Source organism: Mauremys mutica, chromosome 24, assembly GCF_020497125.1.
Source record: "Mauremys mutica isolate MM-2020 ecotype Southern chromosome 24, ASM2049712v1, whole genome shotgun sequence".
Classification (NCBI taxonomy): domain Eukaryota; kingdom Metazoa; phylum Chordata; order Testudines; family Geoemydidae; genus Mauremys; species Mauremys mutica.
The window spans coordinates 7,375,824-7,389,397 of NC_059095.1; the positions used below are offsets into that span (position 1 = coordinate 7,375,824).

At 47.1% G+C, this 13,574-nt stretch overlaps 1 protein-coding gene across 8 annotated transcripts in view; it reads left to right on the forward strand.

Moving 5' to 3' along the window:
• PTPRS (protein tyrosine phosphatase receptor type S) overlaps nt 1-13,574 on the forward strand; it is a 239,945-nt gene that overhangs the window by 150,131 nt on the left and 76,240 nt on the right. For all 8 annotated transcript variants that reach the window (XM_044998457.1, XM_044998461.1, XM_044998459.1 and 5 more), the window contains exon 6: nt 10,782-10,892. In XM_044998457.1, coding sequence (XP_044854392.1) covers nt 10,782-10,892 — 111 coding nt within the window. The remainder of the gene's footprint in view (nt 1-10,781; nt 10,893-13,574) is intronic.

The window sequence follows — 13,574 nt, forward strand, 5'->3', positions numbered from 1 at the left end:
AGAACGTGACAACCTCCTTGCTCTTTTGTCCTGTTTGGCATAGGGTGAGTTCAAAGAATTTTGGTACTGGAGGGCCAGCCTTGACTGGTTAAAGGTTAATTTCCTTGTTTACCTCCCCATTCCAGTTATATACTGTTTCCTCACCATCAGATATTTTGCATTCCTATTGCCCAGAAAAATTAACTTCCTAATTGCTTTGATTTCTAGAACTTTATAACAGCAAAGGTTCGGCACAAGAGAACACTGTCTCCTACATGTAAGGCCTCCATTTCAGATTTAAAAAAAAAATAAGTGGTGGAGATTTGTAAAATTTAATGGCTATAATTTGAAAAGAACACCGAAGCAATTTAGGGTCTTAAATCCCCTCCAGGAGACTTTAGGCTCCCAAGTCACTGAGGCACTTCTAAAAATTTTCCCCAAGATGAATGGAAGCATTTTGGGGGCAGTTATATATTTAGGCTGAAAATTTCAAAAGTGCCTGTGTTTTTTAGAATCATCGGGTTTTGGGTGCCCAATTTGCGATATCTTAAAGGGGCCAGATCTTCTGACCTCTGAAAATCAGACCCCATTAAGATGACATAAGCTGGGCACTCATAAACTAAAGCACCCAAAATCACAAGGCACTTTTGAAAACACAGTCCATCTTTGTTTATTATTTCAGTGGCAAGGATTGTTTTACTTATACATTCTGTTGCATCACTGGAAACTCAGATACAACTTTATTGGGCTGGTCCATAAGACCCACAAATTAATTTCACCGTGGCCCCCATTCAGCACAGCTCTTATGCACGTGCTTGAGCGCTTGCTGAATCAGGATGGATTCTTGATTTAAGAGCCTTCAAACACAAATGAAACTGATCTCCCTTAGTTTCATTGCATACGTGCTGGGTGAAATGCAAATAAAGTTAACCAGTATAAATACTGAAAGGTAAATTAGAATATTAAAATGCTTTGTGTCCATAACAGGAGGTATTACTAACACGTTTTCAGATTATTTTTAATACTATTATGATCGTGACAATATCTCTTTATATTTCCTAGCTGGGCTCGATTTGGTATTTCATTTAGAGCCACCTACTAAATTCACTGTTAGACTATCATCCCAATAAATCGTTTAGCTTCTGTACAGGATGTTTGTTCCTCCGGATAAATCTGCTTTTTAGGGACCTGGGTGGAATTGACATCATTAACAGCTGTTTAGAAATTCAGTCTTCTTGAAGCAGTAAACTCACAAAACACTGAAAGGAATCTATTGTCCTTTTTACAGACCTGTCACTTCTTTCTGCACTTCAGGGAGGAGTGTGTTCTATTGGTTAGAGCAGGAGATTGACCATCAGGACTCTGAGGTTCTATTCCTGCTTTGATTCCCTTTGTGGCCTGATTTTCAGGGAAGCTGAAGTCACTGGAAGCTCCATATGTTCAGCACCTCTGGGGAAACAAGACCACTGATTTCTGTCTCTCCATTCACCCATTTGCCAAATGGGGATGATGAGATGGCACAAGGCTGTTGCCGGGCTATTTTAATTATTGTTTCTAAAGAGCTTGTCTATTCTCCGATGACAAGTCCTATAGAAATGCAGCATAGTATATTCCTCTTATTAAGATGGAAATAAGGACACCAGGCAGACCTGGCAGGCGTCATGCATCTTGCAGGGCTCATGCATTCCTGCACAACTGATAGAATGTCATTCATTTGCTCAGTGCCCTGTAGCCTAGGGGAAGGTGCATTGAACTATAAGACCGGAGTCCATGAATTCTAATCAGAGCTCTTTCACTGACTGTTCTTAATATTTCTGTGCACTTCTCAAGCCCTTATTAAGTAAGGCCGTATATTTACCTTATAGGAGGCAGCTATCATTCATCGATTTTACAGATAGGATAACTGAGAGGTTGGATAAGGTCACTGCAGTCAAGAATCCAGGGCTCTATTATGACAGACTCAAATCTCATTCACTTTGCCACACTACCTTTCAGAAGAAATAGGCCAAAATATGCACTTGTGTAACCCACGCTAACACAGGGTGGATCTTTGTTCCTATCTAGTGGCTAGACAGCAGAGAAGTTCGAACCTGCTACTGCCCAGTGCTAATGTAGTTAGCTCAAATAGTGGAGCTTATGCTTTTCATTCTAGAGATCCCAAGTTTAAACCCAGGAGATAAACCAAACTAAGACTTCTTTATCCTTGGCTGTACTGTCTCGAACTCTAACCACTAGACCATACTTGACTCCCGGAAACAGGAATCATGGACTCCTGTTCTCCAGCATTCTAAATGCTAGTTCATAAATAGTTGTCTCCCACTCAGTCGGCTGCTCCTTGCAGAGAAGGGTATGCCTTCCTCCTCCAATAGCTGAAGTAAAGGAGGGTTGTGTTTGTAGATCTGATGGTTATGGGGTCAAACCTGGCTGGTGACCCATGTGGAGTGCAATCAATGTTAGCGTAAGGATGCTGGAATAATTGTCTAAATTATTTTACATTGCAGGACATTGTATGGGGATGTGAATTTAGATGTTACATTAGTAAATTTTTTTCCCCTTAGGGTTGTGCATAGCGTGCTTGTATTTTGGTTAACAGGGGCTGTCACTTTAAGAACTGGATGTGGCTGACTGCATGTGTTAGGGTGACCAGACAGCAAGTGTGAAAAATCAGGATGGGTGTGGGGGGTAGTAGGAGCCCATATTAAGAAAAGCCCTAAATATCAGGACTGTCCCTATAAAATCGGGACATCTGGCCACCCTAGTGTGTGTGTTTGTGAGGAATGTAATGTGTGGGAGATGTTGCCTGAGAGTGCGGAGCAGGGTAGAGAAACCTTGCCTGTGTGAGCTCCACAAGTGTCCAAACTCAATTGGATACATTTATCTTTCCAGAAAGCAAATCTCGCTCTTGAGGGGGTAGCACTCGCTCATATTGGGGTGCGGGATGCCTCAGGATATTGCTAATGTGCTGCAGAGCCTTTTGCCTGAAGGGCATCAATAGGAAGCCTGCTCAGCTCAATAGGGATTAAAAGTCATTGCCCGCTAATGGATATGTGGTGGCCCCTGTACAAGATAACTTTAATGGGTTTCCATTACAGATCCCACTTCACAAGCTCACCGCCACTGTTGCCACCGCTTGGCAGGCTCTCACCAGAAAGGCCAAGAATCTCATGGGCCATAGAGACTCAAATGCCTGTTACCTGTAGAGGAGCTCTCCCCGGATTGGGACTGAGATGTGCTGGCAGGGCAGTGCGTGTGGGAACCTTCCCATGCTGCTGCTCTGTATAGGAACAGATACAGTAGGAGAGAATGCACCCTGTTGAGTTAGACTGAGTTTATGGCTGTATGCCACTAGTTGCAACCATGAAAATTAGCTCATTACTTGTTTTGTATAAAATATCACACATGGAGCTGCCCAAAATTGGCAGTTCTGTCTGTACCTGATTCTCTTTTTTATGCTAAAGCCTTTACATTTCTCTAGCTGTGCAGAGTGGCTTTAGAGTGGGCATATATTCCATTTACACTCACTTTGAGGTCCCTTTATACTGCTGGAGCAGGGCAGCGGGGCTTCAGTGTTACTAAGGATCAGGAAATCTGAATTTAGGGACATTATCCATAGACACCCTTTTTCCATCTAGGATCTGTTCCTCCCTAACACTTTCCAGGTTATTGGAAATAATTTAACTCTGACAGACATCGGGCCAACTATCCCTGAGGGTCCCTGAAGGAATTAAAAGCTGGGATTTTTCAAAGGAGCATGAATAAGACATCCAGACTTGGGTACCCAGCTCCCTGAGGCCTTTTTGAAAATCTCAGCCCAAGGATTGTCTAATTGTTACATGAACAAAAAATGTTCCTTCTTTATGTTGTTGAGAGAGAAGTTTACGCTTCAGGACTGTACAATGGAATTGGGTCAAGCTAATGTCTGGTGCCTGCCTGTGTTACATAGAGGGGAAAACAAGAGATACTCTGCAGCCAACTTCTTAAACCTTATGAGCACTGAACCCTTTTGTATCTTGTGTGTCGTCTTCTGCTTTTGAAATAACTGGCTATAACAAACTTTTATTTTTCTTTTCCTTTCTGTTTTTCATTATTTTTAACATTCAGAGACCTTTGGTAAGTTTTGTTCAATTTAAAAAAAGAAAACAGAAACAAACCTGCTAATGTCCAGATTTGTAACCCTCGTCCTTCAAACTAATTCCTTCTTAACAGCTTTTTCGAGAGGCATGCTGTGCATTTCTTGTACTAACTCCTTCAGTAGGGATATTCTGCCCTCTTAATGAACTTCCGCAGGGGTATTGCAGGCTACAAAAATAATCATCACCATCATAATTAAAATATATCTATATGAGGAAATATAACTAAACACAAACCTCCTAACATTGGATAGATTTTTTTCGTAACTTAGCAACAGTTGTCCTGGAATTCCCCAATTAGACCGTAGCTTTTACCCTGGAACTGTGGTAATTGTGTTCACACCTGCAGGAGGTCTTGGAGTTTCACATCTAATGGGGTTATTGGCATTGTCTGAAGTGAGAACTTATGGGGGGCATCAGGCACTGAATTTTAAAATGGAAGCCGTCTATTGCAGGGCTTTGGGAAGGTTGTGGGGGGAGTGATTAGACAGAAATGTCCCTTCTAGATTGTTCCTATTCCCTGAGGTGCCAGGACACTGATGGGAATCTGCCAACAACACTCACGTCACGTTTTCCTCCCTATGCCAAGTCCCGGCTTGTTCTCAGACAGGATCAGCATAAAAATTGCAGCTGGTCCTTCATGCTAGCTTGTTTGTTGAGGGTTTAGAAAACTGCTCACCACCCCCAGGAGATAGCAAGGCACATGCTCACACGTGGCCTGGTAGGCCGTGGTGGTACGTTTCCTGTGGTTGCCATGGCAATGGACCTCCGCATCTCCCATTTTCAGGGCTCAGTTTCACCCCATAGCTTGTTGTTTAAAAAAGACGGAGGGGGTGTCAGAACAGGCCCCACGTGCCCGTGGCAGGGGGATGAGGCTTGGATGGTAACCTGAGAATGGAACCCTGCCCGAAGCGCAGCGTCTTTGTCTTGCATCGCTGAACTCCGGCGAGCATCCTGACCTCCTGGGCTGATGCAGGCTTCAAGAGTTGCCCTGAGAGGCTGGGGAAGACACCGTGGGTATGGTGGGTATCAGTTGCCCATGCCAACTTGAGCCCTGGCTGCCCCACTATTCCAGAGGCTCACCCCCTGCTTGCATGGCCTCGAGCACCTAGGACTATCTCCAGATTTTACACTGTCCTAGGTGAACTGGGAAATTCCCCACCTTACTGATTTGGGCTAAATTGGGGGGCACCTTTATCTACCTTGAGCCTGATTTTTCAGAAGCGCTGAGCACCCACAACCCCAGTTGCAATCGGTGGAACCTGTATGGGCCTATCGCCTTTGAAAAACAGGCTCGAGGTGGGCTTCATCCAAAATCAGAGGCCACTTCTGAAAATTTGAACTTGTACGTTTAGCTGCCCCTGCTATGCTGGTGCTCTGTGCAACCGCCTGCCCTGCCCAGTCCAGCAGAACCAGCCCTGCTCTCGTACACTCATCGAGGGACTGTCAGACTGCTGTGTAAATAGGATTGACAACCCTCCAGGGTTGTCCTGGAGTCTCTAAGAATTAAAGGTGAATCTTTAATGAAATATTACGTCATGTGATGAAACCTCCAGGAATACGTCCAACCAAAATTGGCAGCCCTATGTGTTAACCAGCTGTGGACCAGAGATGCTGTCCCCAAGCAATCTCAGGGGGATGCATTGGGCCACCGGAGAATAGATTTGTTTTTTGCAATCCCCCTCCAATGCTATCCAGCTGCCACTAAATTGAATATGAAGCTAGTTAGATGTGAAACTCCAACAGTGAAAATCTACCATCTGTGTCCCAGAAACCATTCAGACTATTGCTTTCCCCCCCCCACAGTCACTTCCATTTTGGTCCAGATTTCATCTTCTGCCTTCAAGGCGTGGGTCCCACCAGAAATCTCCCTTTGCCATTCCCGGATCTGTTTCCCATGCACCTGGCTGAAATTGGGAAGCCAAGAACAGCCTCACTTTGGGAGTGGCCTGCTCTCCGCAAGCACTGGAGCTGCTGTCACCTGTTCCCATGGGCTCCACCGGGAGCGAATGGTTAACGACAAGCCATAAACTGTGATAATTCAAGAAGGCGATGGGTCCTGCCTTCTGTCCATACGTGGCCATGATTTCCAGTGCATTTCCTCACAGTCAGAGCGTGCCTCCACTGAAAGCGGCTGTGTCCTGGGCAATCAGATTCACTGTAACAGCCAGTCCCCAGCAGGGGGTGATGTGGGGTTCTTCTTGTCTCTGCCACCCCCATCCTTTAGTCTTGCTCCACATTTGCATCACAGATGGTAGATTTTTTCACTCTGATTTTGAGACAAAAGAGTGTATTAGAGGCTGTTTTTATTTCCACTGAATCTCTCTATAACCCTCTGCTGCTTTCTCTGTCTCTCGCTCTCTTTAAAACCTGCCCGCCCGCTCCTATGTGGAGATAGTCCCAGTAAACGCTCCTCCTACCTCTTCCTTTCTCACCCGCGCTCTCTGATCTTTGTCCTGACAGCTAATCAACCTGCTTTATTAACCTTAGCTAGTTCCTAACCCTAACTAGATGCTAACATTTCTCCAGCAAACTGTCTAACCTTTTAACTAGAATTTGAGTCTAACTAGAATCTAATAGCCTAACAATGTAACACTTCTCTTCCCTTAACCCCGTTGGAAATAATTCAGATAAAGGTTAACTGTAACCAGTGATACAGATTTCTTTTTACCTTCTATCCTGAAAATGGTGCACTGACGTGCAAAGAAAGGAGGATGGGCAGGGCTGAAGGATAAGGAGGAAAGGATGGCCTTACGGTTAAGGCAAAGGATTGGCCAGCAGATGTCCTGCTTTCTGCTCTTGCCTTTGCTTCAAGCTTCCCTCTGTGACCTTGGCCAAGTCACGTCACCCTCGGTGCCTCTATTTCCCCATTGTAAAGTGGGGATAAAATATTCTCTACCTCCTGGGGGGGATGAGAGGCTGATATTTGTCAAGCACTGTGAGATCCTTGGATGGAAGGTGCTGTCGAATGTCAGTATTACCACCGAGCAGCTGTTATGCTTCTATATGGTAGGGAGAGTTTGGACTGGGGACTTGCCAAGTCTGCCCTGTTTTCAGGATTGGGGTAAAAACATTTCTTGAATGAGTTGTGCAGCAAATCTGAATGCCTGTGGGGAAAAGGACCCTTCGTGTTTTCAAAGGAAGGTGGTTTCCAGGCTCGTGTGACAGGAAATCAGAGGCAGGGGCAGTGATGTCATGGAACAAAAGGGCCGTGGCATCGCTTGCCAGCCATGATGTCATTCCCTCTTGCCCGCGAGATGTCGCGTGCGTGGGCAGAAAGCTCATGATGGGCACTGCCAGTGGAGGCAGCTGGAGGGGGTTTGGCTGAAGGAAGCCCTGGAGTGTGGGAGATGGCCAACCACAACAAGGCTCTTCCTCCTCTCCCAGAATTCAGGAATTCCCGAGATTTAATTAATCCCCTCTGCAGTTCATTAGGGTGGCTTCCCGAGCAGCTGCACCAGGCAATCCCCTTTGCACGTTTCCCAGGTACAAAAACAGCCGCATGCCCTTGTCTCGCACCTGCAGCTCTTTCCTAGCGCGTGGCTGCATCCAGTAATGTTCTGCAGAGCCAGTCGCGCTCAGGATAACTAGGGACCACAGGCGCCAAGGCATTATACGAAACCCTGTGCCCCAAATGCATCACTAACATGAGTGTGGAATTGGGAACCAGGAACTCTTGGGATCTAGCCTCAGCTTTGTCGTGTGACATTGGGCAAGATTCTGGGTCTCCATTTCCCTGTCTGGGGGAACAGGTTAATGATGCTGATCACACTCCCCTTGGGCTGGGAGGGTAGAAGCAGATTTGCCCAGTGCTATGCAAGGAGTACATATTAATACTAGCTTACGTGGACTGAGGGTGCAGAGACTCCCTTTCCTTTGTGGCCGATGGAGGGAGTGTTGATTTGGCCAGCCTCCTCCTTTTCAAGTTTAGTGTCATGATTAAGCATCCCGGAGCGTGCTGCCTGGAGTCCTTTCCCCCAACCCCCTCCAGTCTGTCCGTGTCAGTAAGATGAAACCAGGTAGTGTAGGAGTTTTCCTGCCAGGAATGATCTTCCTTGAGCTGGGTCCTTTTCCCACCGGCAGTCCAAGCGTTTTTGGTTTTTTCACTCCTTTCACTTCTTTCCTTTGCTTCCCTTGCAGAAGGTACTCCAATCCGAGGTAAGAGACCCCACTCACTCAGTCACTCACCCACCTGCTCCTCACCAAACAATTTCTCTCCAACTCAGTTCCTGTTTCATGTGATCTCTGCTCAACCCAAAGTCTCGTTGTTGTTTGTTGTGGTTTCTGCTCCTGCTTCACCTTTGGATATTTATTTCTGTTTGTGTCCGTCTTTATTTTAAATACTGTTCCAATGTCTCTTTCTGTTGGCTGGGTGAACTTGGTGAAACCTTTTTTTATTCTAAAACAAGGCTCAGGTGCTGCTGTCTGAAATTTATGGTGGAGGTTTAAGAGCTGATCTCTCCAGGGCTGTGAAGGACCCAGGCGTATGTCTGGCATTAAGCACTGTCAGAGCTTGGTAACCACTCAGGGGCCTCATTGTGATTGGTACTGAGTGCCCTGGAGCCCTTGACGTCCATGGCCAGCGTCTTGCTGGAGCAGGTCCTCAGCATGCTCAGTCCCAACCCACTAAAGAGCCTTCTTTCTTTCTCTAACCTCAGGTGCTTCTTGGTAAGTAACTTTTGTACCTAGCCTAGGTCACTGGGTCTTTCACCTGAAGGGAGTGAGACCCTCTGCTACCATTGGAAGTGAATGGGATTTGGATGCATGACTCCCATTGGCCCCTTTGAACATCCCAGCTGTAACTTCTAGGTTCTTCTCACTCTGGGAACCTCTACACTGGCAAAATTCAAGCTCAGAATTCTCTACTACCGCTAGCAATAGCAGAGGATGCAGGCATGTCTTACCACCATGTCTACACCCGCTCTCAGCCGGTAGTGAACACACACCGACCTGTCTACAATTCAACTTCCCTCATTGCTATCACCAGCAAAGCCGCCCTCGAGGAAAATGAAGTGGTCCTGATTTCCTTAGTGTAGACAAGACCCTGGCATGCTTTCCCACCTGCAGCCACGTCATTCTGTTCCCGCCCCTGAGTTCGGTTTAAAATCTCCCCTGGCACTCGCCATTCCGACGAACACTACTGTGAGCTAAATAAAACCTTGGCTGGGATTAGGAGAGCCGACCCACATAAACAAAGGCTTCCCAGAGCCTCCACCTGACACAGCCTCTTCCCAGCTGAAGCTTTCGGACAACGGAGAGTGCTGTGGCTTCAGTCCTGTAAGAAATCTGCTCAGTGGGAAGATACTGATCTGCTCGAGTTCAGGGGCCATTTGGTTTTCAAGTTACTCCGCTGGATTGAAATGTCCGTGGGTTCTTATGTTGAGAATTTGGCTTATTTTATTTTATCCAGTCTGCACTTGGGATCTGCCATCCACAAGAGTAACACACTCACTCCTTCACCCTCTCTCTTTTACTCAGACTAACACCCTCCTGTTTTCACACACAACACTCTTCTTCCCCACCCCGCAATGAATCTGAATCTGCAATCCGTTTGCACCCCTCTCCCTTAGGATCTGTCAGTACTCTTCTACCAAGCTGCAATTTTTCATGCAGTCAAGGAATCTTAAGGGCTCTGATCTCCACCCTTGTCATGTGTATATATAAAGAAATATTTGATATCATGTTGGTTTATTTTATAGGATATATACTTTAACTGGAGTTTGGCAGACCTGATGCTTTCTAGGGTAAAAAACAGAGGTGATTTTCATCTATGTAGTTATGTGCTGCATATTTGTGCAGGTCTCTTTTGAACTAGTTGATGGTAGGAGTGTTTAGTCTGGACTTGGGTATATTTTCATCAACTGAAATAGTGTACAGGTATACACAAAGCCCTGATTCTCATTGGGCTGGTCAGGCGTACTGGCCATTCAGATGGGATAGAAACCCATGTGCAGTTTAGAAAATTCCAGTTTGTTTTTTACGCTGTTTTCCCTTTAGCACATGCACTGGTGAATAACGCACTTTTCAAGCACTCTCTCAGCTCCTGTGAGTGTGGTGTTTATGCACACAACAAACCCAGCGATGACAGGGATGGCTCAGGGGGCTGGGAGTAGGTTACAGAGCCTTTCACCTCGAAGGCTGGTTCAGTTCCAACCTAGATCAGTAGCGACAGGAAGTCGTTGCCACCAGTGGCTGTTCGGTGGCCTGTGTGAGTTGAGTTGTTGGTATTCGTTCCTAGAGGAAAATATCCACATTGCAGAAGCCACCAGAGTTGGTGTTTTTGCGGGTCTTCTCTGCACAGAAGGCAAGACCTGTATGCTGAGCTGTCCTTTCCCTGTTAGAAGTGAACCCCCAGGTCAGGGTTGACGCAGACCGGTAGGACAGCATGGGGCAACTCGGATGGCTTCTACCCACGTTGTAGATCAGGATTGTGGGGGTTGGGTCGGGCGACTAGTCCCGCAGTGGCAATGATCATTCTGATCCAGGTATGCTGCCAGCAATGCCCAAGGAGTGAAGTTCTAGCATGGGAGCAAAAAGCCCCACACCCCAGGCCACCGTTCGGATCTGCATTTACGCTGGTGAAAAACGACGGGGGAGGGCGTTGGTGCCAGGCCTCCTCTTAAAAAAAAATAATAACAATTTCTTTGCTGCCGTCTTCTTCTCTTCCGGCAGGTGGCCTGCAGATTGAGAGCAGTGAAGAGACTGATCAGGGGAAGTATGAATGTGTGGCCAGCAACAGCGCCGGGGTGCGCTACTCTTCACCCGCTAACCTTTACGTGAGAGGTAGGGAGTGCCTCGGCTCAGAACGCTGGCAAATGCATGGGCTCCCTCTGCCCCTGCTGTTTGATTTGTTTCCTTCACGAAGCCAGGGGGAGGTCTTGCCGCTGAAACAGATCATCATGGGGGTTCAGGGGTGGAAAAGAGGATCCGAGGGCACCTCTGGGAATGAGTGGTGGAGTCCCTTCTCCATAGCTGACTGGATCCCTCTGGAGAGGTTACCTGAGTCAAAGGAAGGGGCAGCTGGAGTGTGGCACCCTTAAGCATCACCTCAGTCCCCCTCAGGTGCCACCTCCTGCCCCTGGAATGTTTTTTCTGCTGCAGACTGAACAGAGCCTGTTAGCCCTCATGGGGATCATTTATCCTACCTGTTGCAGCGGCCCCCAAAAAGTGCAGCCCCTGCCCTGGGGCGCACGCAGCAGCAATACAGAGGCCTGACCCCCATTGTGAGGTCAGCTCTGATCCCCAGGGTGCCCCTGGAAGCTGGCTCAAGGACGTTAAAGCTCTTGGGTCCCATCTCGTGGAGGGGAGCTCACAGTCTCTGCTGCAGAGAGGCTGTGGCCACTTGTGGGGTTACCACCTTTCCCATGGAAGTTGCAGGAATTGGTAAGGTCTGCTCAGCTGGGGTGAGCTTTAGAGGAGGCGGGGCATGTTCAGCTCCCTCGGGTGAGCCCACCCATCTGAGTGTCACCAAAATGGAGCATTGGGATGGGGGACAATCGGGTGTCCGGAGCAGCAGGCGAATCTCACAGCAGCAGGGGAGGGGTGACTGCTCTTGCAGGGCAGCAGAAGGGGGATTTCAGCTAGCCCAGTCCCTCTAGCGGCATTGCTCTTCGGCTGACCTGGCGTGGAGCGGTGCGGTCTGGCATACTCTGTGGAGCTTTCCCAACATGGGACTGAGACCGCATTGGACTGCAGGTTCTCGCTCCTCACTCATGTTCCAGCTGCTTTTCCTTCCCGAGCTCCCTGACCACAGAGTCTTTCTAGCTCTGGTTCCCTCTGGAGACGCCACTGGGCTGGGTATACATGCATGGTGAGAAACAGGCTCCGCCAGCACGCTCTTGGGATAACCAATGGGAAGTCCCCTTACCCACACAGCTTGGGGGGGCCAGATGAAATAGGGATATTGAATTCCTCCTGTGCTTTTTAGCACTTGCAGGCTCAGTGACCCTCTGCGTTTTCTTTGTCGTTCACCTTGTTTAAGTTCTCGGACAGGTCATGTTTTCCTACAGACTAATGTTTTTCCACAGCAAAACCCTCTGATTATGAGAGAGCAAGGGTCAGCCCCTCTCACTGTAAAACCGCCATTCAAAGAACGTTGCATCCCAGTCAGCCGTTGCCATGTCCATCCCATTTGGCCAAGGAAGAGTTCCCCTCACCCGCATTGACGTTGCAGTTAGACGCAGACCCATGCTCTTGTGTGCACTCCTCTCTCTGTGTCTCATGCTCACTGAATCACATGCACATGGAGAGAAGGCTTTTAATTATTTAAAAACTACATTTTTAAAGAGCCTTTTGTGGCCAGCTGGAAAATCGCTTCTGAAATTTGCCTTGTCATCTGGGCTCTGAAAATCCACGGGTGGGAACATCATAAATCCAGGATCTGACACCACACAAGGGCTAAATGAATTGCAAGCAGCTTTTAGCTGGAATGGGCTTTTAAAAAAAATGTGTTGGGTTTTTTTTTTTTTTTAATGTTTTTAAATCTCCCTGGCCTTTCTGGTCAGTTAAAAATTGGCCAAAGGTTCTGGTTGCCCAGAGCTTCTTGTCTCACCCCTGGATGAGTCTCCGCTCCAGGTGGATGGCCCTCTATACCAAAACTTAGCCTGTGTGTGCACCTGAAGCCTCTGTGATCCAGCATTAGCTGCTGGCTGAGAAGATGTAGAGAATACCATGGAGGCTAGCTCGTGCTGTGTTCGGGGTGCTTTTCATGCTAATTCCTTGTTTCTTGTGTGTCAATTTCGCTGAAAGGTAACTGAAGTTCTGAAATGCAGTCATTTGGGGAGGAAGTGGAGGGGGAAGTTCACACACACATTTTTCTTCCGTTTTTGTTTTTAAAGAGTCTTGAACATGCTTGTGTTTCCAATTGACTTGTTTCTCCCATAACATGCTTGTCTCTATAGAATACCTGGGATAGGTGTTGTAAGTTTTAACCTTGCAAGGAAATGTCTTTTCTTTTCTTCTTTTTATTTATTTATTTTTAAAGTCAGTCTTATTTTGGAGTTAGCGTGAGTGCAGCTGGGCTTTGGGGGGAGGTGGGTCGGGAGCTGAGGTTTAAAATTAGGGGATCTTCTTTGCTCCAGGTCCACTCTGCCTGGAATAATCTCTATCCCCTCTCCTTCTGTAAAACATCAGACGAGCTTGTGAAGGTGAGAACTCCCTGCTGGGGCTCTGCCCCTCTGCTGGGTGCTGTTCCCACCCTGACCTCTTCACAGAGCTTGGATGCTCTTAAACACAAGCACGGGAGGGGAGGAAGGAAGGAAGGAAAGGAGAAAATAAAAAGGGTCGTTACTATCTTCTTTCTTTTTTTTTTTTCCTTTTTTTTTTTTTTGGTTAAAAGAGAAAAGAAAAAAAAATCAATTTGCAGCTGACAGCCTTGAGAAGGCCTTTTTTTACTCTCTCTGTGTTTCCCCTATTTTTCTCTTCTCCTCATGTCATTGTGTTCCGCATCAAACCCCCTTAACATCC